The 22,740-nt window shown below is 54.0% G+C and overlaps 2 protein-coding genes across 2 annotated transcripts in view; both read right to left on the minus strand.

The window, feature by feature from the left end:
* Positions 1–407: 407 nt before the first annotated feature.
* LOC132836337 (avidin-like) lies at positions 408–5,975 on the minus strand. Its single transcript, XM_060855781.1, has 4 exons — positions 5,876–5,975; positions 4,683–4,878; positions 2,291–2,414; positions 408–594 (listed from the first exon to the last, which is right to left on the minus strand). The coding sequence occupies exons 1-4, from the start codon at positions 5,945–5,947 to the stop codon at positions 441–443; spliced, it is 546 nt and encodes a 181-aa protein (XP_060711764.1). The 5' UTR covers positions 5,948–5,975; the 3' UTR covers positions 408–440.
* A 2,481-nt stretch (positions 5,976–8,456) lies between these two features.
* Positions 8,457–22,740, minus strand: part of LOC132836093 (copper chaperone for superoxide dismutase-like) — a 31,868-nt gene continuing 17,584 nt past the window's right edge. Inside the window, exons 5-8 of the mRNA XM_060855352.1 lie at positions 21,638–21,698; positions 20,377–20,454; positions 10,177–10,280; positions 8,457–9,204 (exon numbers count right to left, since the gene is read on the minus strand). Of these exons, the coding sequence (XP_060711335.1) occupies positions 9,051–9,204; positions 10,177–10,280; positions 20,377–20,454; positions 21,638–21,698 (397 nt within the window). The 3' untranslated portion in view covers positions 8,457–9,050. The remainder of the gene's footprint in view (positions 9,205–10,176; positions 10,281–20,376; positions 20,455–21,637; positions 21,699–22,740) is intronic.

Below are 22,740 nucleotides of genomic sequence, written 5' to 3' on the forward strand. Positions count from 1 at the left end.
CCCTCCCCATCTCTGTAACCCCCCCTCCCATCTTCCCGCTCCCCCTTGTGGGAGAAGTGCCCTGGAAACCTACCCCTGTGGACCTGAGCTTTGCACCTGTCTGTTTGGTTTCTTGTTTTCTAACCATCTCGTGATGGTGGCGGTGGTGCAGGAACGGTGCCAAACAAATGCAGGTGGTGGTTGTTGTTGTTGTGCCTGTCTTTTGTTCCTGTGCCCGGTTTGGGATTGTCTGTGGCGTTCGGTGTAAAGACCAACCTTATTTCTCTCTCACTGTGTATTGAAGTAATCCATCCACCTCATCTCTCCTATTCCTATTGTACTCTCCTGTTCCCAGGGGGCCCTGTTACCATGTAGGTTTTCATGTCAATGAAATACTGGAGATAAGGCAGGAACACGCAGCCCACAAGTATTTAACCACTCGGTTCTTTAATGAACTTCTGTTATGGGGGATGAGAGACCTTCCCGGGTTCAGGGAATCCACAGAAAGATTTGAATTCATTGGAGCCTGTGCCAGATCCAGCGTCCGGAGATACAGTCCCACCGTCGTCATGTTTACAAGCCTTGTTGTTACGATGGAACACATCCATCCCAGTCCTGGAACAACCAGAGAGAGACTGTTCCCATCAAACACTCCCCGGCACAGGGTGAGATACAGAATAAAGCCCCTTCAACACTGTCCCCCATCAAACACTCCCCAGGACAGGGACAGCACGGGGTTAGATACAGAGTAAAGCTCCCTCTACGCTGTCCCCCCATCAAACACTCCCCAGGACAGGGACAGCACGGGGTTAGATACAGAGTAAAGCTCCCTCTACACTGTTCCCCATCAAACATTCCCCAGGACAGGGACAGCACGGGGTTAGATACAGAGTAAAGCTCCCTCTACGCTGTCCCCCCATCAAACACTCCCCAGGACAAGGACAGCACGGGGTTAGATACAGAGTAAAGCTCCCTCTACACTGTTCCCCATCAAACGCTCCCCAGGACAGGGACAGCACGGGGTTAGATACAGAGTAAAGCTCCCTCTACACTGTCCCCATCAAACACTCCCCAGGACAGGAGCAGCATGGGGTTAGAAAAAGAGTAAAGCTCCCTCTACACTGTACCCCATCAAACATTCCCCAGGAGAGGGACAGCACGGGGTTAGATACAGAGTAAAGCTCCCTCTACACTGACCCCCAATCAAACATTCCCAGGACAGGGACAGCACGGGGTTAGATACAGAGTAAAGCTCTCTGTACACTGGCCCCCAATCAAACACTCCCCAGGGACAGGGACAGCATGGGGTTAGACAGCTGACTAATGCCTGCATAAGGAAAGCTAAGTAGTGAACTACATTGCCTTAAAATGAAAAGTTTGTGTTAATCCCAGAGCAGAGGTGTTTGGATCAAACCCTGAAGTGATCGCTCAAGGCTGAGTATGTGTAAATGTGATCACGTCTTCCTGTAGCTATCTGCATTTCCAGCCCAAACCTTGATATCACAAGAGCTTTATACCAACGAGCTGTTAGATACAGGCACTCTGGCATGAGTGCTGTGGGAGTGCTGGTTTGGGGACGATATAGATTTTTTTGCTAGCTTGAAAATGATTGTGCTTCTTTTTGATGAAAGAGGGTGGGGAGGAGTTGGGATGTCTAGAAATGCAATACTGTACCAGACTTTAGGCTTTTGTGATCTCTCCCACTATCTGCAGGCCCCTAGGCTACAGGTTAGATTATCTACAGTGTGGAAACAGGCCCTTCGGCCCTCCAAAGAGGAACTGATTTCCCTCTGGCTAATGCAATTTAGCACGGCCAATCCACCCTAACCTGCACATCCCTGGGCACTATGGGACAATTTAGCACGGCCAATCCACCCTAACCTGCACATCCCTGGGCACTATGGGACAATTTAGCACGGCCAATCCGCCCTAACCTGCACATCCCTGGGCACTATGGGACAATTTAGCACGGCCAATCCACCCCGACCTGCACATCCTTGGGCACCATGGGACAATTTAGCACGGCCAATCCATCCTAACCTGCACATCCCTGGGCACTATGGGACAATTTAGCACAGCCAGTCCTGTGGGAGGAAACCAGAGCACCCAGAGGAAACCCACGCAGACACGGGGAGAATACAGTCGCCCGAGGCTGGAATCAAACCTGGGACCCTGGTGCTGTGAGGCAGCAGTGCTAACCACTGAGCCACCGTGCCACCCTGAAGACAGGGTAACCAGCCTGAATGGGACTCGGTCAGATTCTGACAGGACCTGGGCCTGAGAGAGACAGTTTATTCGTAAAAATCATTACCAGGTTGCGTCCCAGTTGTCTTTTGAAGTCGAAACACTTCGCCTGAGTAACCACATGGTCATCAAAGTCTCCTTTTCGTTAATGATGAAGTACTGTCCAGTCCAGACGCTGATACTGCCTGGGACTGTGAGTGACAAGAGATCAAAACAGAAATACAAATGTCAAGAGCACGGCTTCTGATGATCTCGACCAAGCCCTGGGGTTTAATCCGACAGCGACAGAATTAAAAAACAGTAACAGACACATAACCTTAGCTTGGCTGGACAGCATTTTGAGGTAAAAACAATGACTGCAGATGCTGGAAACCAGAGTCTGGTTTAGAGTGGTGCTGGAAAAGCACAGCAGGTCAGGCAGCATCCGAGGAGCAGGGAAATCAACGTTTCGGGCAAAAGCCCTTCATCAGGAATAAAGGCAGAGAGCCTGAAGGGTGGAGAGATAAGTGAGAGGAGGGTGGGGGTGGGGAGAAAGTAGCATAGAGTACAATACATGAGTGGGGGAGGGGATGAAGGTGATAGGTCAGGGAGGAGGGTGGAGTGGATCGGTGGAAAAGGAGCTAGGCAGGTAGGACAAGGCATGGGGACAGTGCTGAGCTGGAAGTTTGGAACTAGGGTGAGATGAGGGAAGGGGAAATGAGGAAACTGTTGAAGTCCACATTGATGCCCTGGGGTTGAAGTGTTCCAAGGCAGAAGACGAGGCGTTCTTCCTCCAGGCGTCTGGTGGTGAGGGAGCGGCGGTGAAGGAGGCCCAGGACCTCCATGTCCTCAGCAGAGTGGGAGGGGGAGTTGAAATGGGCCACAGGGCGGTGGGGTTGATTGGTGCGGGTGTCCCGGAGATGTTCCCTAAAGCGCTCTGCTAGGAGGCGTCCAGTCTCCCCAATGCATCGGGAGCTATGGAGGGTAAAACTTTGCTGGATGTGGAAGGCTCCTTTAGGGCCTTGGATGGAGGTGAGGGAGGAGGGGTGGGCACAGGTTTTGCAATTTCTGCGGTGGCAGGGGAAGGTGCCAGGACAGAAGGGTGCGTTGGAGGGGGGCATGGACCTGACCAGGTAGTCATGGAGGTGGGGAAGGGAAATGTATCCCTGGTTCCGTTTGGAAGTGGCGGAAATGTTGGCGGATGATTTAGTTTATGCGAAGGTTGGTAGGGTGGAAGGTGAGCAATGGGTGGGGGTTCTGTCCTTGTTATGGTTGGAGGGGTGGGGTCTGAGGGTGGAGGTACGGGATGTGGACGAGATGCATTGGAGGGCTTCTTTAACCATGTCGGAAGGGACATTGTGGTGTCTAAAGAAGGAGGCCATCTGGTATGTTCTGTAGTGGAACTGGTCCTCCTGGGAGCAGATACGGCGGAGGCAGAGGAATTGGGAATACGGGATGGCATTTTTGCAAGAGGTAGGGTGGGAAGAGGTGTAATCCAGGTAGCTGTGGGAGTCGGTCGTCATTAATGGAGATGGAGAGGTCCAGGAAGGAGAGGGAGGTGTCAGAGATGGTCCAGGTAAATTTAAGGTCAGGGTGGAATGTGTTGGTGAAGTTGATGAATTGCTCAACCTCCTCGCGGGAGCACGAGGTGGCGCCAATGCAGTCATCAATGTAGCGGAGGAAGAGGTGGGGAGTGGTGCCGGTGTAATTACGGAAGATCAACTGTTCTACGTAGCCAACAAAGAGACAGGCATAGCTGGGGCCCATACGTGTGCCCATGGCTACCCCTTTGGTCTGGAGGAAGTGGGAGGATTTGATGGAGAAATTGTTAAGGGTGAGGACCAGTTCGGCCAAACGAATGAGAGTGTCGGTGGACGTCGGGAGAGGAAGAAACGGAGGGCTTGGAGGCCCTAGTCATGGCGGATGGAGGTGTAGAGGGACTGGATATCCATGGTGAAGATGAGGCGTTGGGGGCTGGGGAAACGGAAGTCTTGGAGGAGGTGGAGGGCCTGGGTGGTGTCTCGAACGTATGTGGGGAGTTCCTGGACTAGGGGGGGATAGTCACTTGCTGGGTCACTGTCGACGGATTATGAGGTGGGGGCCATTTCAGACTGAGATGGGGAGAAATGTCTTCCCCCAGGGAATGGGGTGGGGGGTGAGGGGGGGAGCCTGTGGGATTCTCTGCCACAGAAAGGGGTTGGGGCTGAAACAGTGAATGTTCTCATCAAGGGAGTTCGATCGAGTTCTTGGGGCTAAACAGATCAAAAGGTACGAAGGGAGAAAGCAGGAACAGGAGACTGAGTGAGGAATGATCAGCCTATTGAATGGGATAGTAGGACTGAACGGCTAAGGGGTCTGTTCCTGTTTACTCACTCCCGCGCCTTTGGACCTGTCGAGAGGTGAAGAGTAAAATTTGGATAAACGAAAGACCGACTGTTGCCTGAGGAGAATTGATTGGTTAAATAAATATCCAGGGTTACCTGTGATCCATTTCACTACAAACCCAAAGGTGGGATTGCCGAGATCTTGCTGATACCCAGTGACAGTCCCTTTTGCAGGCTGTGCCGATGCTGACACTTTGGAGAAGTACAAACCAGTTATTAACCCGGAGTCGGACACCTTGATCTGCATTGTAGAATTGAGTTCGTTCGCCCAGCAGCCAGACAGGGCAGTTATCTGATAGGAAAGTGAGAGATTTAAACATCATCGAGAGATTTCCACTGGGCAGTGATCAGGAGCAGGGACCCTGTCTGATTCCCCCTCTCTCTCTAACCCTGGGGATCACTGGGCAGTGATCAGGAGCAGGGACCCTGTCTGATTCCCCCTCTCTCTCTAACCCTGGGGATCACTGGGCAGTGATCAGGAGCAGGGACCCTGTCTGATTCCCCCTCTCTCTCTAACCCTATGGATCACTGGGCAGTGATCAGGAGCAGGGACCCTGTCTGATTCCCCCTCTCTCTCCCTAACCCTTGGGATCACTGGACAGCGATCAGGAGCAGGGACCCTGTCTGATTCCCCCTCTCTCTCTCTAACCCTGGGGATTACTGGACAGGGAGCAGAGACCCTGTCTGATTCCCCCTTTCTCTCTAACCCTGGGGATTACTGGACAGGGAGCAGGGACCCTGTCTGATTCCCCCTCTCTCTCTCTAACCCTGGGGATCACTGGGCAGGGAGCAGAGACCCTGTCTGATTCCCCCCTCTCTAACCCTGGGGATCACTGGGCAGTGATCAGGAGCAGAGACCCTGTCTGATTCCCCCTCTCTCTCTCTAACCCTGGGGATCACTGGGCAGTGATCAGGAGCAGAGACCCTGTCTGATTCCCCCTCTCTCTCTCTAACCCTGGGGATCACTGGACAGCGATCAGGAGCAGGGACCCTGTCTGATTCCCCCTCTCTCTCTAACCCTGGGGATCACTGGACAGCGATCAGGAGCAGAGACCCTGTCTGATTCCCCCTCTCTCTCTCTAACCCTGGGGATCACTGGGCAGTGATCAGGAGCAGGGACATGATCTGACATCTCTCCTCTCCCTACACCTTGCCTGACCACCCTGTTTGAAAGCCAGGGGTCGAAATCTAAGCGACATACACCAGCCTGACCACCACAAAAGCCCCCTGGCCCACCCTGGTCCGTGTCTCCTGCAGGAACCCTTGCGGCCCAAATCCTATTGATTTACCAATTCCACACAGGAAGAGCTGGAGACAGACAAGGAGATGGCGAGAGCCACTTGGAGCAGTTTAATGTCCATGGTGCTGCCTGAGACACTCACTCAGACCCGGAACTGCAGCCCATTCTGCATTTATAGCGTTCCCTTCCCTCCGGCCCGAGGTCAGGTTGTGTAACGATTGAGAAAGTCGAGGAGAAGGGGAGGGGTTAAATCTGCGCTTGAGGAGAGATGGAGGAACTGGCAAACACCAGCCTACTGTTGACAGGGGTTAACATCAGCGCAGAGTCAATTCACAAACTGAGCTGGGATTGATGGGGAGCGGGCTGACATATCATTACGGAGAAGTGGGAATGCTTGGTGCCAATTATTCCGAAGGTTCTATTAAGCTTAACCCTTGCAACTCAAGCCTGGCATCTGCTGGCTCAGGCAATCCCTGATATGGGTGGGGGGGGGCACGAATTTAGGCTATGAGAGAAAATGACCGCAGTGTTATCCATCAACATCTCTCCCAGAGGATTGTCACTTGCATTGACCTGGCACCATGGGCAATGACACATCGCCAACGATGTTTGGACTCGGGTCATGTTTCTGAATGCAGGGAGTGTGATGCCACAAACAGTAACAGGATTTACTCAGGAGGTGGACTCAGGTAATCACTTCCTGGGAGGATTCCTCAACCATGAGCAACGAGACTTCCAGCAGGAGCTGACGGAGCTTCCAGCCACAGGCTACAAAGCAGACGGAGTGTTGGTTGGATGTCACATCCTGAAAGATAGCACTTTGGACAGTGCCCGCTCCCTCAGCACTGACCCTCCGACAGTGCCCACTCCCTCGGCACTGACCCTCCGACAGTGCGGCACTCCCTTAGCACTGACCTTCTGACAGTGCCCGCTCCCTCAGCACTGACCCTCCGACAGTTCAGCGCTCCCTCAGCACTGACCCTCCGTCAGTGCCCACTCCTTCAGCACTGACCCTCCGACAGTGCCCACTCCTTCAGCACTGACCCTCCGACAGTGCGGCACTCCCTCAGCACTGACCCTCTGACAGTTCAGCGCTCCCTCAGCACTGACCCTCCGTCAGTGCCCACTCCTTCAGCACTGACCCTCCGACAGTGCGGCACTCCCTCAGCACTGACCCTCCGACAGTTCAGCGCTCCCTCAGCACTGACCCTCCGTCAGTGCCCACTCCTTCAGCACTGACCCTCCGACAGTGCCCACTCCCTCAGCACTGACCCTCTGACAGTGCGACACTCCCTCAGCACTGACCCTCCGACAGTGCCCGCTCCCTCAGCACTGACCCTCCGACAGTGCGGCACTCCCTCAGCACTGACCCTCCGACAGTGCGGCACTCCCTCAGCACTGACCCTCCGACAGTTCAGCGCTCCCTCAGCACTGACCCTCCGTCAGTGCCCACTCCTTCAGCACTGACCCTCCGACAGTGCCCACTCCCTCAGCACTGACCCTCTGACAGTGCGACACTCCCTCAGCACTGACCCTCCGACAGTTCAGCGCTCCCTCAGCACTGACCCTCCGTCAGTGCCCACTCCTTCAGCACTGACCCTCCGACAGTGCCCACTCCTTCAGCACTGACCCTCCGACAGTGCGGCACTCCCTCAGCACTGACCCTCCGACAGTTCAGCGCTCCCTCAGCACTGACCCTCCGTCAGTGCCCACTCCTTCAGCACAGACCCTCCGTCAGTGCCCACTCCTTCAGCACTGACCCTCCGACAGTGCGGCACTCCCTCAGCACTGACCCTCCGACAGTTCAGCGCTCCCTCAGCACTGGCCCTCCGTCAGTGCCCACTCCTTCAGCACTGACCCTCCGACAGTTCAGCGCTCCCTCAGCACTGACCCTCCGTCAGTGCCCACTCCTTCAGCACTGACCCTCCGACAGTGCCCACTCCCTCAGCACTGACCCTCTGACAGTGCGACACTCCCTCAGCACTGACCCTCCGACAGTGCCCGCTCCCTCAGCACTGACCCTCCGACAGTGCCCGCTCCCTCAGCACTGACTCCCCGACAGTGCCCACTCCCTCAGCACTGACCCTCCGACAGTGCCCGCTCCCTCAGCACTGACCCTCTGACAGTGCAGCACTCCCTCAGCACTGACTCCCCGACAGTGTGGCACTCCCTCAGCACTGACCCTCCGACAGTGTGGCACTCCCTCAGCACTGACCCTCCAACAGTGCGGCGCTCCTTCAGCACTGACCCTCCGACAGTGCGGCACTCCCTCAGCACTGACCATCTGACATTGCCCGCTCCCTCAGCACTGACCCTCTGACAGTACGGCACTCCCTCAGCACTGACCCTCTGACATTGCCCGCTCCCTCAGCACTGACCCTCCGACAGTGCGGCGCTCCCTCAGCACTGACTCCCCGACAGTGTGGCACTCCCTCAGCACTGACCCTCCGACAGTGCCCGCTCCCTCAGCACTGACCCTCCGACAGTGCCCACTCCCTCAGCACTGACCCTCAGACAGTGCCCACTTCCTCATCACTGACCCTCCGACAGCGCAGCACTCCCTCAGCATTGACCCAGGGCCCCAGTAAATCCAGTCAGAGTGAAGGAGAGGCAGATTTAATTTCAAATCACTGCTGAACTTTATTGTACTGTGACTGTTGAGAGTCACTCTAAGACAGGAAGCATCAGCTCGATTCCAAATTTAATCACTTCAAACAGCACCGAAGATTAATTATTAAATCTGACCCCCCCTTGAAACAGTGGGGCTGGAATGGTTAGTCGGAAATCAAAATCTCGCAACAAAGCCTGGCACTCTCAACCTCGTTGGCCATTTCAAATTTTAAAGTGAGAATTACATTTCTATAGCGCCTAGCGACTTTGCACCCATGACGAGTGCCCGCAGCCAATGGCGGGCTTTCTCAGGCGCAGTTGCCACGGTTGCATTTGAGTAACCACGGCCACCGCCTCCTGCGAGGTGTGCCATTGACCCCGCATGGAGGTCACATCCAGGCTGGGGGTCAGGGGTTGGTAGGGTCTGAGAGCTACAATTCGCCTCAGAACCCTTCCCCCTCCCTCCCCCCAAGAGGAGGACAACACATTTTCTAGAAGATTCCGGCATGCCATCTGATTGGAAGCTGGTCACCATGTTTTTTTTGGGGTGGGGTGTGTGGTGGGTGTGAGGGAGGGAGGCGTGGGGGTTTGTTGGGACCAGGGTGGACTCTGGTTCAGAGGTTTGCCGTGGGCGGATCCTGGGACTTGCGACCCGTCCCTGCGATTGGCCGATCCCGCTCCTCCCAGAGGGTCACTCCGTCGCACGAGCAGATCCTTTTGGGATTCTGGAACAGTCCGGCCGATCGAGCAATAATTCCACAGGCCAAACTAAAATGGGAGAATAATCAGTGAGGAACAGGAAAAAAACAGGGCATGGGCAGCACGACGTCCTCACACGCACAGTAAAGCCTACTTTACTCTTTTAAACTGAAAGTAACACTCCCTCTACACATTCCCCATCAAACACTCCCCAGGACAGGGACAGCACGGGGTTAGATACAGAGTAAAGCTTCCTCTACACTGTTCCCCATCAAACACTCCCCAGGACAGGGACAGCACGGGGTTAGATACAGAGTAAAGCTCCCTTTACACATTCCCCATCAAACACTCCCCAGGACAGGGACAGCACGGGGTTAGATACAGAGTAAAGCTCCCTCTACACTGTCCCCCATCAAACACTCCCAGGACAGGGACAGCACGGGGTTAGATACAGAGTACAGCTCCCTCTACACTGTCCCCCTTCAAACACTCCCAGGACAGGGACAGCACGGGGTTAGATACAGAGTACAGCTCCCTCTACACTGTCCCCCATCAAACACTGCCAGTTCAGGGACAACACAGGGTTAGATACAGAGTAACGCTCCCTCTACACTGTCCCCCATCAAACACTGCCAGTTCAGGGACAACACACGGTTAGATACAGAGTAAAGCTCCCTCTACACTGTCCCCCATTAAACACTCCCCAGGACAGGGACAGCACGGGGTTAGATACAGAGTAAAGCTCCCTCTACACTGTCCCCCATTAAACACTCCCCAGGACAGGGACAACACAGGGTTAGGTACAGAGTAAAGCTCCCTCTACACTGTCCCCCCATCAAACACTGCCAGGACAGGGACAGCACAGGGTTAGATACAGAGTAAAGCTCCCTCTTCCCTTTTAATCTGACACCAGATTATGAGTAAAGCTCTCTCTGCACCCCCTGAACCCCTCGAGTGTCAGTTTAACATTGGGCCCTCCCCAATGCCAGGTACCGCGGGCAGAGAGAAGAGGAGTTGCCCTTCCAGACGCTGCCCACCTACCGTTCTCCAGAGTTGCCTGTGACCTTGGACAGAGGGTGGGAACCTCTGCCCAAGTCATCCTCACCGCTGTCGATCACCAGGGACCGGCCGATGATGTTGGAGACCTGGGGGGAGGGAACACAGTCAGTGGCAGACGGTGGGGTAAAGTTCTCCCGCCCTTCCTTACCTGCCCCCACATCAACGCCCCCTCCCATACCCCTGGGCCCAGTCATCAAGCTGCCCTTTTCCAAATCCCTCACGCAGTCTGAATCACTCAAACTCCGTTGAAAAGGAATGAAAGATCATTCCTTAGAAAGAAAACCATACAGAGGCATACAGCAAGGAAACAGACCAATCAGCGCACCCAAACTAATCTAGTCCTATCTGCTCACTTATGGCCCATATCCCTCCAAATGATTCCGATTCACGTACCTATCCAAATGTCCTTTCAGTGCTGGAATTGTATCCGCATCCTCAGGAAGTTCACAGCACGTCCCTCCGTGTTAGAAAAAAAATACCCTCACGCCGTTTTCAAATCTCTCCCCTTAAAAATATTTTCCTGATTGCAGACTGAAACATGGTTGAGAAACCACGGCTTGTGTGGAAAGGAGCGCTGCCATTTTATAAAAGGCGCAAGCAATCCAAGACTCTTTGTCGGCGGCGGTTACACAGCTGCCTGTTCGAGCAGTGGGGTGAGGTTCAGTCACAGATGAGATGGAGTCACAGAGCGGTGTGTGATCCGCAGATTAGCTGGCAGCTGATTGGTCTTGGGGAATAGTGCCCAGCTGGGTGATTGGCTCCTTGCGAGCCAAGGAGCTTGTGGGGGTGGACATTAGGATCAGAAGCCATCGCACCTCCAGAGCTGCTCTTCTCTCTGGGAAACCTGAGACCTTAAGAAAGCCAGTTTCTTACTGTTGTAAGCTGTAGCCCTTACCCAATAGGTCAGAGACTTCATAGGTTGCGAACCAGTCACCCTGTGCCTCGTACAAGCAAATGAAGCATGGAGCAGTAGGTCATCTCAGTGAACCGTTCAGACAGGAACTACCTTAGCAGCGTTTCCCTTATCCATTACACCTTTGTGTCTGTCAGTGGAGAGGCAGTTTTACTTGCTGATATGTTGATGGTTCATAATGGTCTGTAGCTTGAATATTTATGTGTACTCCATAATATTCACTGGACAGTACAGGATCCTGGTCTGCACTCCCTGTAGGCCTGAAACTAATCAGGGACATTGGGGGATTTTGATAACTTTTTCTACAAGCCTCCATTTTTGTCACAATGTCAGGAATGGCAGGGCTTGGGTTGCAGTGAGACTGACCACTGGGGGCTTTGACAACGTAAACCTCAGAATGTTAATAACTTCACGGATCGAAAGAACCAGCAACGGCTCTTTCCGAAATAAAACGGTTCCCCGGAGGAAAGGGGCAAGGAGAGCGACGGAATTCAAAGCAACAGGCTAATTAGCCGTCTTCGAGAAGAAGGAATCAAAGCCCATTGGCATTCAGTGGTGCTCCCAGCAGTGAACCCCACCCCCTCCCTCCCCACCCCCACACCCATCAACATCCTGGGGCATCCCATTGACCAGAAACTCAACTGGACTCACTACACAAATGTAGCAGCTAGGAATCCCGCAGCAAGTAACTCATCTCCTGACTCCCCACCCCCCGAAGCCTGTCCACCACCTACCAGGTGAGGGAATATTCCCCACTTGTCCCTGGCAGCTCCAACAACTCTCAACATCCAGGGACAAAGCACCCCCCCGAACGATTGGCACCACATCCATAAGCATCCACACACCCTCCACCACCGACGCTCAATAGCAGCAGTGTACATCATCTACAAAATTCCCTGCAGAAATTCAAAGATCCTCAGATAGCATCTTCCAAACACATGACCACTTCCATCTAGAAGGACAAGGGATGGCAGGTACATCGGAACCCTACCATCTTCCGACTTCCCCTCCAAGCCACTCACCATCCTGACTTGGAAAGATCTTCCCGGTCCTTCACTGTCGGGTCAAAATCCTGGAATTCCCTCCATAAGGGTATTGTGGGTCAACCCACAGCAAGTGGACCGCAGCGGTTCAAGAAGGCGGCTCACCTCCTCCCCCACCTTCTCAAGGGGGCAACTAGGGACGGGCAATAAATACTGGGTCCAGCCATAATGCCCACATCCCACAAATGAATAAATGACAAAAAAGTAAAACAAGATGTTTTATGGGAGAGAGGCAACCTGAGACCTTGTAACCAACGAGGAATTAGGATTGCCTGCAGAAGGCACATCCTGAAGTAAAGGGGTTAAATGCAGAACAGGCTATGTTTCAAACACAGACAGTTAGCATTGAATGTGGCAAGGTACAGGGGAGCTGCTTCTGATAAGGTGGCAAGCTACAGACTCGAGTTCGCAGGTACACTGCTGCTATTGAGCGTCAGTGGTGGAGGGAGCGTGGATGCTTATGGATGCGGTGCCAATCAATGTCGAGGATGAAATAATTAGATTAGATTAGATTACTTACAGTGTGGAAACAGGCCCTTCGGCCCAACAAGTCCACACTGACCCGCCCATACCCATTCCCTACATTTACCCTTTCACCTACCACTACAGGCAATTTAGACCAATTCACCTGACCTGCACATTTTTGGACTGTAGGAGGAAACCGGAGCACCCGGAGGAAACCCACGCAGACACGGGGAGAATGTGTAAACCCCACACAGGCGCCTGAGTCGGGAATTGAACCCGGGTCTCTGGCGCTGTGAGGCAGCAGTGCTAACTACAGTGCCACCGTGCCGCCCACAATCATCGATTAGATCACACCGCAGACATGAGAGAGAGAGAAATCGTGTGGGGGAGTGCAGAACTAGAGGGCATAGGGTTAGGGTGAGAGAGGAAAGATCTAGTTGGGACCTGAGGGGCAGTTTTTTTTCTCACAGAAAGTGGTGCATGTGTGAAATGAGCTGCCAGAGGAAGTGGTGGAGGCTGGTACAATTGCAACACTTAAAAGGATCTGGATGGGGATATAAATAGGAAGGGTTGAGAGGGATACGGGCCAAGTGCTGGCAGGTGGGACTAGATTGGGTTGGGATATCTGGTCAGTATGGACGCATTGTTTCCGTACTGTACATCTCTATGACTCTATAATTCAACTCCAGGATGTTCCCTGAGCAGAACTTCGAAGAGGAACGTTGGGTACTTAGTTGGAGTCGTAGCTAAATTGCACCATTAATTGGGTAATAGCCAGTGGAGTTGGGAAACTTAACGTGTTTACTGGGTGCAAGGAAAAATCCAATTAATGCCTGCAGCCTCTGACTGGAAACTGGGAAAACATTCAAGGATATGGGACAGGTGCAGAAAATTGGGATTAGTTCACTTTTAGTGGTACAAAGAACAAAGAAAATTACAGCACAGGAACAGGCCCTTCGGCCCTCCAAACCTACACCAATCCAGATCCTCCATCTAAACCTGTCACCTATTTTCTAAGGGTCTGTATCCCTCTGCACCCTGCCTGTTCATGTATCTGCCTAGATCTATCTGAAATGACGCTATTGTGCCCACCTCTGCTGGCAACATGTTCCACGCACCCCCCCCACTCACTGTGTAAATAACTTTCTACACATATCTCCCCTAAACCTTTCCTCGCTCACTTTGAACTTGTGAGCCCTAGTAATCGAGTCCCCCCGCTCTGGGGAAAGAGCGTCTTGCTATCCACTCTGTCTCTACTTCTCGTGATTTTGTAGACGTCGATCAGGTCCCCCCCCCCCAACCTCCATCTTTCTAATGAAAATAATCCTAATTTACTCAACCTCTCCTCACAGGTAGCTCCCTCCATACCAGGCAACATCCCAGTGAACCACCTCTGCAAAGCATCCACATCCTTTTGGTAATGTGGCGACCAGAACCGTACACAGTATTCCAAATGGGATAAACCTTCAGGGAACAATGGACCTGAACAGCCAGATCTCTCTGTACATCGTTTTCCCAGGGCTTTTCCATTTACTGTATAGTTAATGTCTGCAGCCTCTCAGTGGAACTGGGAAACGTCACAGTTGAGTTAATTGTTGGTGTAGACTTGATGGGCCGAAGGGCCTCTTTCTGCACTGTATGAATCTATAAAATCTAATCCACATTACCTTCTACCGCTACCTTTTGTATCCTCTTACTAAGCCAGTTTCTGATACATCTCACCAAGTTTCCCTCAATTCCACGTGCCTTAACCTTCTCAGTCTCCCACATGGGACAATGTCAAGAGCTTTGCTAAAGTCCATATTTACTACATGAACTAGAGTCATCGAGATGTACAGCATGGAAACAGACCCTTCGGTCCAACCCGTCCATGCCGACCAGATATCCCAACCCAATCCAGTCCCACCTGCCAGCACCCGGCCCATATCCCTCCAAACCCTTCCTATTCGTATACCCATCCAAATGCCTCTTAAATGTTGCAATTGTACCAGCCTCCACCACTTCCTCTGGCAGCTCATTCCATACACGTACCACCCTCTGGGTGAAAAGGTTGCCCCTTAGGTCACTTTTATATCTTTCCCCTCTCACTCTAAACTCTAGTTCTTGACTCCCCCACCCCAGGGAAAAGACTTTGCCTATTTATCCTATCCACGCCCCTCATAATTTTATAAACCTCTATAAGGTCACCCCTCAGCCTCCGACGCTCCAGGGAAAACAGCCCCAGCCTGTTCAGCCTCTCCCTATAGCTCAAACCCTCCAATCCTGGCAACATCTAGAGGAAGCAGTGGGTGAGACAGGAACAACAGGAGGGTGTGGACGTTGGGGAGGGGGAATGGGGGTGAGTGGGGATTGAATGACTCCTCCGGGGGTTAGAGAGGATGGGCTGAGCTAAGGGGCAAAATGCCCTGGGCTGAACCGAAAGAAACACAGCACAGCCTATGGGTGTGAGAGGTCGCTGAGTCTGATGCCAGGGACTGGAAGGTTTGTAAAGTGCCCAAGTGAAGGGCCAGGGGCTGTCTGCTGTGAGCAACGCCACAAACCAAGGCCAGACAGCGATCGGTGCGAGGGCCGAAGCACCGATATAAAAACCACACATGCCCGGCGTCAGGCCTGGACAGCAACAGGAGGCTTCCCACAAACTAGCCAAACATCCTGCAATTTAACTGCCTTCCCTCTGTGGGTGTCTGTGTCTGTCTGTGTGTCGGCGTGTGTGTGCACGTGTATCTGCGTGTATGGGCAAGTGTGTGCACGTGTGTCAGTGTGCACGGGCAAGTGTGTGCGCGTGTGTCAGTGTTTATGGGCAAGTGTGTGCGCGTGCATCTGTGCGCACGGGCCAGTGTGTGTGCGCGTGTGTCTGTGCGCACGGGCCAGTGTGTGTGCACGTGTGTCTGTGCGCACGGGCCAGTGTGTGTGAGTGTGCATCTGTGCGCACGGGCTAGTGTGTGCGCGTGTGTCTGTGTGTGTGTGCACGGGCTATAGTGTGTGCACGTATTTCTGTGTGCACGGGCTAGTGTGTGTGTGTGCACGTGTGTCTGTGTGCACGGGCTAGTGTGTGTGTGTGTGTGTGCGTGTGTCTGTGTGCACGGACTAGTGTGAGTGCGTGTGTTTCTGTGTGCACGGGCTAGTGTGTGTGCGTGTGTTTCTGTGTGCACGGGCTAGTGTGTGTGCGTGTGTTTCTGTGTGCATGGGCTAGTGTGTGTGCATGGGCTATAGTGTGTGCGCGTGTTTCTGTGTGCACGGGCTAGTGTGTGTGCATGGGCTATAGTGTGTGCGCGTGTGTCTGTGTGCACGGGCTAGTGTGTGTGCACATGTGTCTGTGTGCACGGGCTAGTGTGTGTGCGCGTGTGTCTGTGTGCACGGGCTAGTGTGTGTGTGCGTGTGTCTGTGTGCACGGGCTAGTGTGTGTGTGCGTGTGTGTCTGTGTGCACGGGCTAGTGTGTGTGCGCGCGTGTGTCTGTGTGCATGGGCTAGTGTGTGCACGTGTGGCTGTGTGCGTGTCAGTGTACACGAGCTAGTGTGTGCACATGTGTACGGGCTAGTGTGCACCTGTGTCAGTGTGCATGGTCAAGTGTGTGCACGTGTGTCTGTGTTCACAGGCTCGTGTGTGTGCGCGTGTGTCTGTGTGCATGGGCTAGTGTCAGCGCGCGTGTTTCTGTGTGCACAGGCCAGTGTGTGCGCGCGTGTTTCTGTGTGCACGGGCTAGTGTGTGCACGGGCTAGTGTGTGTGCGCGTGTGTCTGTGTGCATGGGCTAGTGTGTGTGCGTGTGTTTCTGTGTGCACGGGCTAGTGTGTGTGCGTGTGTTTCTGTGTGCACGGGCTAGTGTGTGTGCATGGGCTATAGTGTGTGCGCGTGTTTCTGTGTGCACGGGCTAGTGTGCGCGCATGGGCTATAGTGTGTGCGCGTATTTCTGTGTGCACGGGCTAGTGTGTGTGCGCGTGTGTCTGTGTGCACGGGCTAGTGTGTGTGCGCGTGTGTCTGTGTGCACGGGCTAGTGTGTGTGTGCGTGTGTGTCTGTGTGCACGGGCTAGTGTGTGTGTGCGTGTGTGTCTGTGTGCACGGGCTAGTGTGTGTGCGCGTGTGTCTGTGTGCATGGGCTAGTGTGTGCACGTGTGGCTGTGTGCGTGTCAGTGTACACGAGCTAGTGTGTGCACATGTGTACGGGCTAGTGTGCACCTGTGTCAGTGTGCATGGTCAAGTGTGTGCACGTGTGTCTGTGTTCACAGGCTCGTGTGTGTGCGCGTGTGTCTGTGTGCATGGGCTAGTGTCAGCGCGCGTGTTTCTGTGTGCACAGGCCAGTGTGTGCACGCGTGTTTCTGTGTGCACGAGCTAGTGTGTGCACGGGCTAGTGTGTGTGCGCGTGTGTCTGTGTGCATGGGCTAGTGTGTGTGCACGTGTGTGTGTGCGCGCACGGGCTATAGTGTGTGCACGTATTTCTGTGTGCACGGGCTAGTGTGTGCGCGCGTGTTTCTGTGTGCACGGGCTAGTGTGTGCGCGTGTGTTTGTGTGTGCACGGGCTAGTGTGTGTGCGTGTGTTTATGTGTGCACGGGCTAGTGTGTGTGCACGTGCTATAGTGTGTGCGTGTATTTCTGTGTGCACGGGCTAGTGTGTGCACGTGTGTCTGTGTGCATGGGCTAGTGTGTGCACGTGTGGCTGTGTGCGTGTGTCAGTGTGCACGAGCTAGTGTGTGCACGTGTGGCTGTGTGCGTGTGTCAGTGTGCATGAGCTCGTGTGTGCACATGTGTACGGGCTAGTGTGTGCGTGTGTCTGTGTGCATAGGCAAGTGTGAGCGCATGTGTCTGTGTGCATGGTCAAGTGTGTGCGTGCATGGGCTAGTGTGTGCGTGTGTGTGTCTGTGCGCATGGGCAAGTCTGTGTGCGCGTGCCTGTGTGCATAGGCAAGTGTATTCGCGCATGTCTGTGTGCGTGGGCGGGTGTGTATGCATGTGCAGACGTGTACCTGTGTGCGTGGGTGAGTGTGTGCACGCGTGCATGCATGCGTTTGTGCCTGTCCGTGTGCGTCCCTGCCTGTGCGCCTGTCCCTGCCTGCCTGTGCGCCTGTCCGTCTGTGCGCCTGTCCCTCTCTGTCCGTGCCTGTCCCTGCCTGTCTGTGCGCCTGTCCCTGTCTGTCTGTGCCTGTCCATGTCCGTCTGTGCCTGTCCCTGCCTGTGCGCCTGTCCCTCTCTGTCCGTGCCTGTCCCTGCCTGTCTGTGCCTGTCCATGTCCGTCTGTGCCTGTCCATGTCCGTCTGTGCCTGTCCCTGCCTGTGCGCCTGTCCCTGTCTGTCTGTGCGCCTGTCCCTGTCTGTCTTTTCTTTCGGCCCCATTTTGCATAAACCTCGTCTTGCGACTCAAGCGGCCAAGAGAACCTCTCAATTCAAAAAAGGGTACTTGGAGATGGGTGGGAAAAGCTGGTGAAGGAATTTGGCTGAGGTGATGGGTGGGTTGGTGAGAAAGGATCATTTCCAATCTCGCCGCCTGTTTAAGTGGGGTTCCGCTCACACTATGTTTCAGCCCCCCATCCCCCAGTCTATTCCATACCGGAACCATCTGCCGCTAACCGTCCATTAACTGTCACTAACGGTCCCCAGCAAAAACTGTTACCTCTTGCAACAGCTCGCCCATGGCGCAACCTTTGTCACCCATCCTCCTTGGGTTTGTGTTAAGGGACAGGTTCCCCCTCCCTCCAGGCCCCTGGTGATTTGCACTGTCTTGCTGGCTGCCCGCTTGGGGGTCGGAGGTGAGTTCAGAGGGCAGCGGAGGACAGGGAAAGGGCAAACAGTCTTCCGGGAAGGGCCTGAGCTAGGCTCGCAAGGAGAGTGGACAGGTGTTTGCAAACAAAGGTAACAGGAGGCTGGGGGAGCACTTGATGCCTGATGTAAAGCGACCACCGAGAGTGGATCGTTTTACAAAATCTTGGAAACAAGCCATTTGGCCCGTCCTCCCAGTTCTGGCCCTGTGCAGCAGGGTCTGACTGACTAACCTTTTCCATCTGTCCTACCCTGACAGCCATGTTCCCTCAGACCATGCATCCTTTTGAGTTCCGCAGCTTTGACTACAGCCTGCACCAACAGAGGGCTCAAACGCTGTGGACGGATCAAAGCAGGGTAGGTAGGACAAACACTACCGCTGCAGTGGGAGTAGGGGGAAAGAGTTGTGCACACTCTCAAAATTTGACATAAGCCATTCAGGTATAAACCCACGATGCACCCTGTAGGACAGTGATGATATGCAAGGATACAGGCGAAAAGGCTTGCTACTGGGCCGACACAATGGAGCTGGAGTAGCTAACACAGCCAGTACAGTTACGATGGGCTGATTGGCCTTCTTCCACACCATCACAGTTCTGATTGTTTCTTTCTCCCCCCTCTCCCATTGGAAACACGCAGCCTACGTGGTTGGAAGAAGAGATGACAACGGATAAAAGGAATTTGGACCTACACTCGAGGGAAGTACACCAGCTTGGCCACAGGCAGACGGTGGGGTGGAATGGGACTGCCTAGATAGTGCTAGCATGAAACCGACGGGCCGAACACGCAGAGCCAAAGTGAGTTTGGGAGCAAGCAAATCTCGGTTTTGTGTAGGGGTTGAAGGGGAGGATTGTCTGACAGGTTTCTGGTAAAGCACCATTCCCGCCAGCAACTGATCTGTGACCAAGTTGCTTGGGAGGTAACAATTTTATTTTAAGAATTAATGATTGGGCGAGTGTCCGGGTGTGTTGCAAGCATGTTCTGTTCTTGAGTTGCGAACATCGTGATCCAGCAGCACTCAAGTGAATTGACGGATCCGGGCTGATAAAGTTTAAACTTCACTTCAACTGAACAATTCCAACAAAGTGAGTTGAACCTCTAATATAGTCAGGCGGGTGGATTCGGGAGCGGTTTGTCGGGCAATAATCCCACTCGGCCATCACATTCCCGAAACACAAAAACTCGCTTTCCTCTCTCCTCAGGCCGTCTTCTGCTTTTCTATCAGAATGTCAGCCCCCGCAGATCTTGGCTTTAGAGTCAGGGCTGATGAGAGAGGGGTTACAAAGCTGCTGAGAGAGTGGGCCCTCACGCGCAGCCAAGTGTTAATGATCAATGGCGTAAGACAGCGACACCTCTGTTTAATGCTTCACCAGACAGTGTCCACTCCCTCGGTGCTGACCCACCAATAGTGCCCGCTGCCCCTTCAACAGTGCCGCGCTCCCTCAGCACTGACCCTCCGACAGTGCGGCGTTCCCTCAGCACTGACCCTCTGACAGTGCCCACTCCCTCAGCACTGACCCTCCGACAGTGCCCATTCCCTCAGCACTGATCCTCCGACAGTGCGGCTCTCCCTCAGCACGGACCCTCCGACAGTACGGCGCTCCCTCAGCACTGACCCTCCGACAGTGCGGCACTCCCTCAGCACTGACCCTAGATAGTGCAGTACTCCCTCAGCACTGACCCACCAACAGTGTGGCACTCCCTCAGCACTGACCCTATGATAGTGCACTACTCCCTCAGCACTGACCCTCCGACAGTGCGGCACTCCCTCAGCACTGACCCTCTGACAGTGCCCACTCCCTCAGCACTGACCCTCTGACAGTGCCCATTCCCTCAGCACTGACCCTCCGACAGTGCGGCACTCCCTCAGCACGGACCCTCCGACAGTGCGGCACTCCCTCAGCACTGACAGTGGCAAGCTGCTCTGGGTTATTTGCCACATGTCCGTCACGGGAGGGTGGTACCACATTGCCAGCCCCTCCCTTCACCGTGCTGACCCACGGCTCCGCCTCACCTTGATGCGGTCATCCTCCATTCGGAACGTAGCCCTCCCATCCTCGCTAGCTCGGATGTTTCCCAGGTCACCAACATGCTGGGAGAGAGAGGGAGAGAGAGAGAGACAGAGAGACCAATCAGGAATCCCAAAAGGTCAGCAACCCACAAAGCCTCAGGATGGTGGAGGGAGAACTTCAAACACTCCCAGCACAGGGATAGATACAGAGTAAAACTCCCTCCACACCCTCTCCATCAAACACTCCCCAGGACATGGACATCACAGGGTTAGATACAGAGTAAAGCTCCCTCTACACTGTCCCCCATCAAACACTCCCCAGGACAGGGACAGCACAGGGTTAGATACAGAGTAAAGCTCCCTCTACACTGTCCCCCATCAAACACTCCCCAGGACAGGGACAGCACAGGGTTAGATACAGAGTAAAGCTCCCTCTACACTGTCCCCCCCATCAAACTCTCCCAGGACAGAGGCAGCACGGGGTTAGATACAGAGTAAAGCTCCCTCTACACTGTCCCCCCATCAAACTCTCCCAGGACAGAGGCAGCACGGGGTTAGATACAGAGTAAAGCTCCCTCTACACTGTCCCCCCATCAAACACTCCCCAGGACAGGGACAGCACAGGGTTAGATACAGAGTAAAGCTCCCTCTACACTGTCCCCCATCAAACACTCCCCAGGACAGGGACAGCACAGGGTTAGATACAGAGTAAAGCTCCCTCTACAGTGTCCCCCCATCAAACACTCCCCAGGACAGAGGCAGCACGGGGTTAGATACAGAGTAAAGCTCCCTCTACACTGTCCCCCCATCAAACACTCCCCAGGACAGGGGCAGCACGGGGTGAGACACAGGGTAAAGCTCCCTCTACACTGTCCCCCATCAAACACTCCCCAGGACACAGGCAGCATGGGGTGAGATACAGAGTAAAGCTCTCTGTACTTTTTAAAATTGAAAGTAAAGTGTCCTCAATACCGTCCCCATTAAACACTCCCAGGACAGGAATACCTCAGGGTTCAATACACTCACAAAATATGTGCTGAACTGGAGAGTATGAGACTCTCATATCAGCCCCCTAGATACCCTTTCACCTCTATCAGCAAAGTGTTTGGGTCATTTGTAGTGTACGGGCTCAGGGGGAACACTGTCCGGCTTGCTGGAGCTCCAGGTGGAAGGATGTGTCTGAGACAGCACTGGGATGCCCTGCGCGAGTCTCCCTTGCTACCCTACCCCCTGAGGGGGCACAAGGCAGCCCAGCCTCACTTACCCGGTCTACATCCTGCGGCCCTCCATGCCTGTTCTCTCCTGGGTTGTAATGATCACCACAGCTGTGGACGAATCACATTCCAGCTTTAATCACTGCCCCTCAGCGAAATCCTCTCACATCCCAGTCGGAGGGTTCCTTCCGGGAACGCCTAGTCCGTTCCTGGGCCATCGACACCGCCCACCCACCACGACACCTCCCCATGTAACTGCACCACCGATGCCTTCCCCTCCTCCTTGCCCACCATCCAGGGGCCTAGACAGTCTGTCCAGGTGAAGCAGCCCTGCACCTGGACCTCCTCCAACTGTATTCGCTGCACCCACCGCGGCCTCCTCTACACTTTGGAGAAACCAAAACGCGGAGTGGGTGCCCGCTTTGCCGGACCCCTCTGGTCCGTGAACCGACGTGACCCTGACCTTCCCGTCGCCGGTCAGTTGAACCCAGCGTCCTGCTCACGTGCCCGCGCATCTGTCCTGGGCAAGGCTCCAGCGAGCTGGAGGGACAACGTACCACCTTCACACGGGGCACTTCACCACCTTCTGGGCTCAACACATTTCAGATTGTGAGCCCATTCCTTTCCTTTCTTTGTGTTCTGCCCGTTCCATTCGGAGCCGTCCTCCCTCTCCTCCCCAGTGGGACTGTCTGTTGTTTCCGATCTGGCAGTTAGACACACCGAGGTTCTACCACTCTCGCATTCCCATCAACCAATCTGAACTAGCAGCATCCTTTCTCGCCCAGCACTCCAACACCCCACCCCCTCAAACTACAGCGCAAATACTGCTGCCTCCACACTTCACACCAACTCAGAGGAAGAGTTTTCTGGACTCGAAATGTTAGCTTGCTCTCTCTCCAGCATCTTTTTTTGTTTTCAGTCAGACAGACATGGGGAGGGTCCAAGGTCTTGCTCAGAGACTGAAGCTCCAATCGTTCCCACAATGTTAGACATGATTTCGGTCTTAAACAAGATGTTCCATTGGCATTGCCCTCTCCTGCTGAAGAATTGGACACAATGGAAGCTGTACAAATTCTACTGAAGACTATCCACCAGACGTCACCTCACCAATCTCCGGATAACAGTGCATCATCCTCCGCCAGCTACAGTCAGA

This window comes from Hemiscyllium ocellatum, chromosome 46 (genome assembly GCF_020745735.1).
Source record: "Hemiscyllium ocellatum isolate sHemOce1 chromosome 46, sHemOce1.pat.X.cur, whole genome shotgun sequence".
Classification (NCBI taxonomy): Eukaryota; Metazoa; Chordata; class Chondrichthyes; order Orectolobiformes; family Hemiscylliidae; genus Hemiscyllium; species Hemiscyllium ocellatum.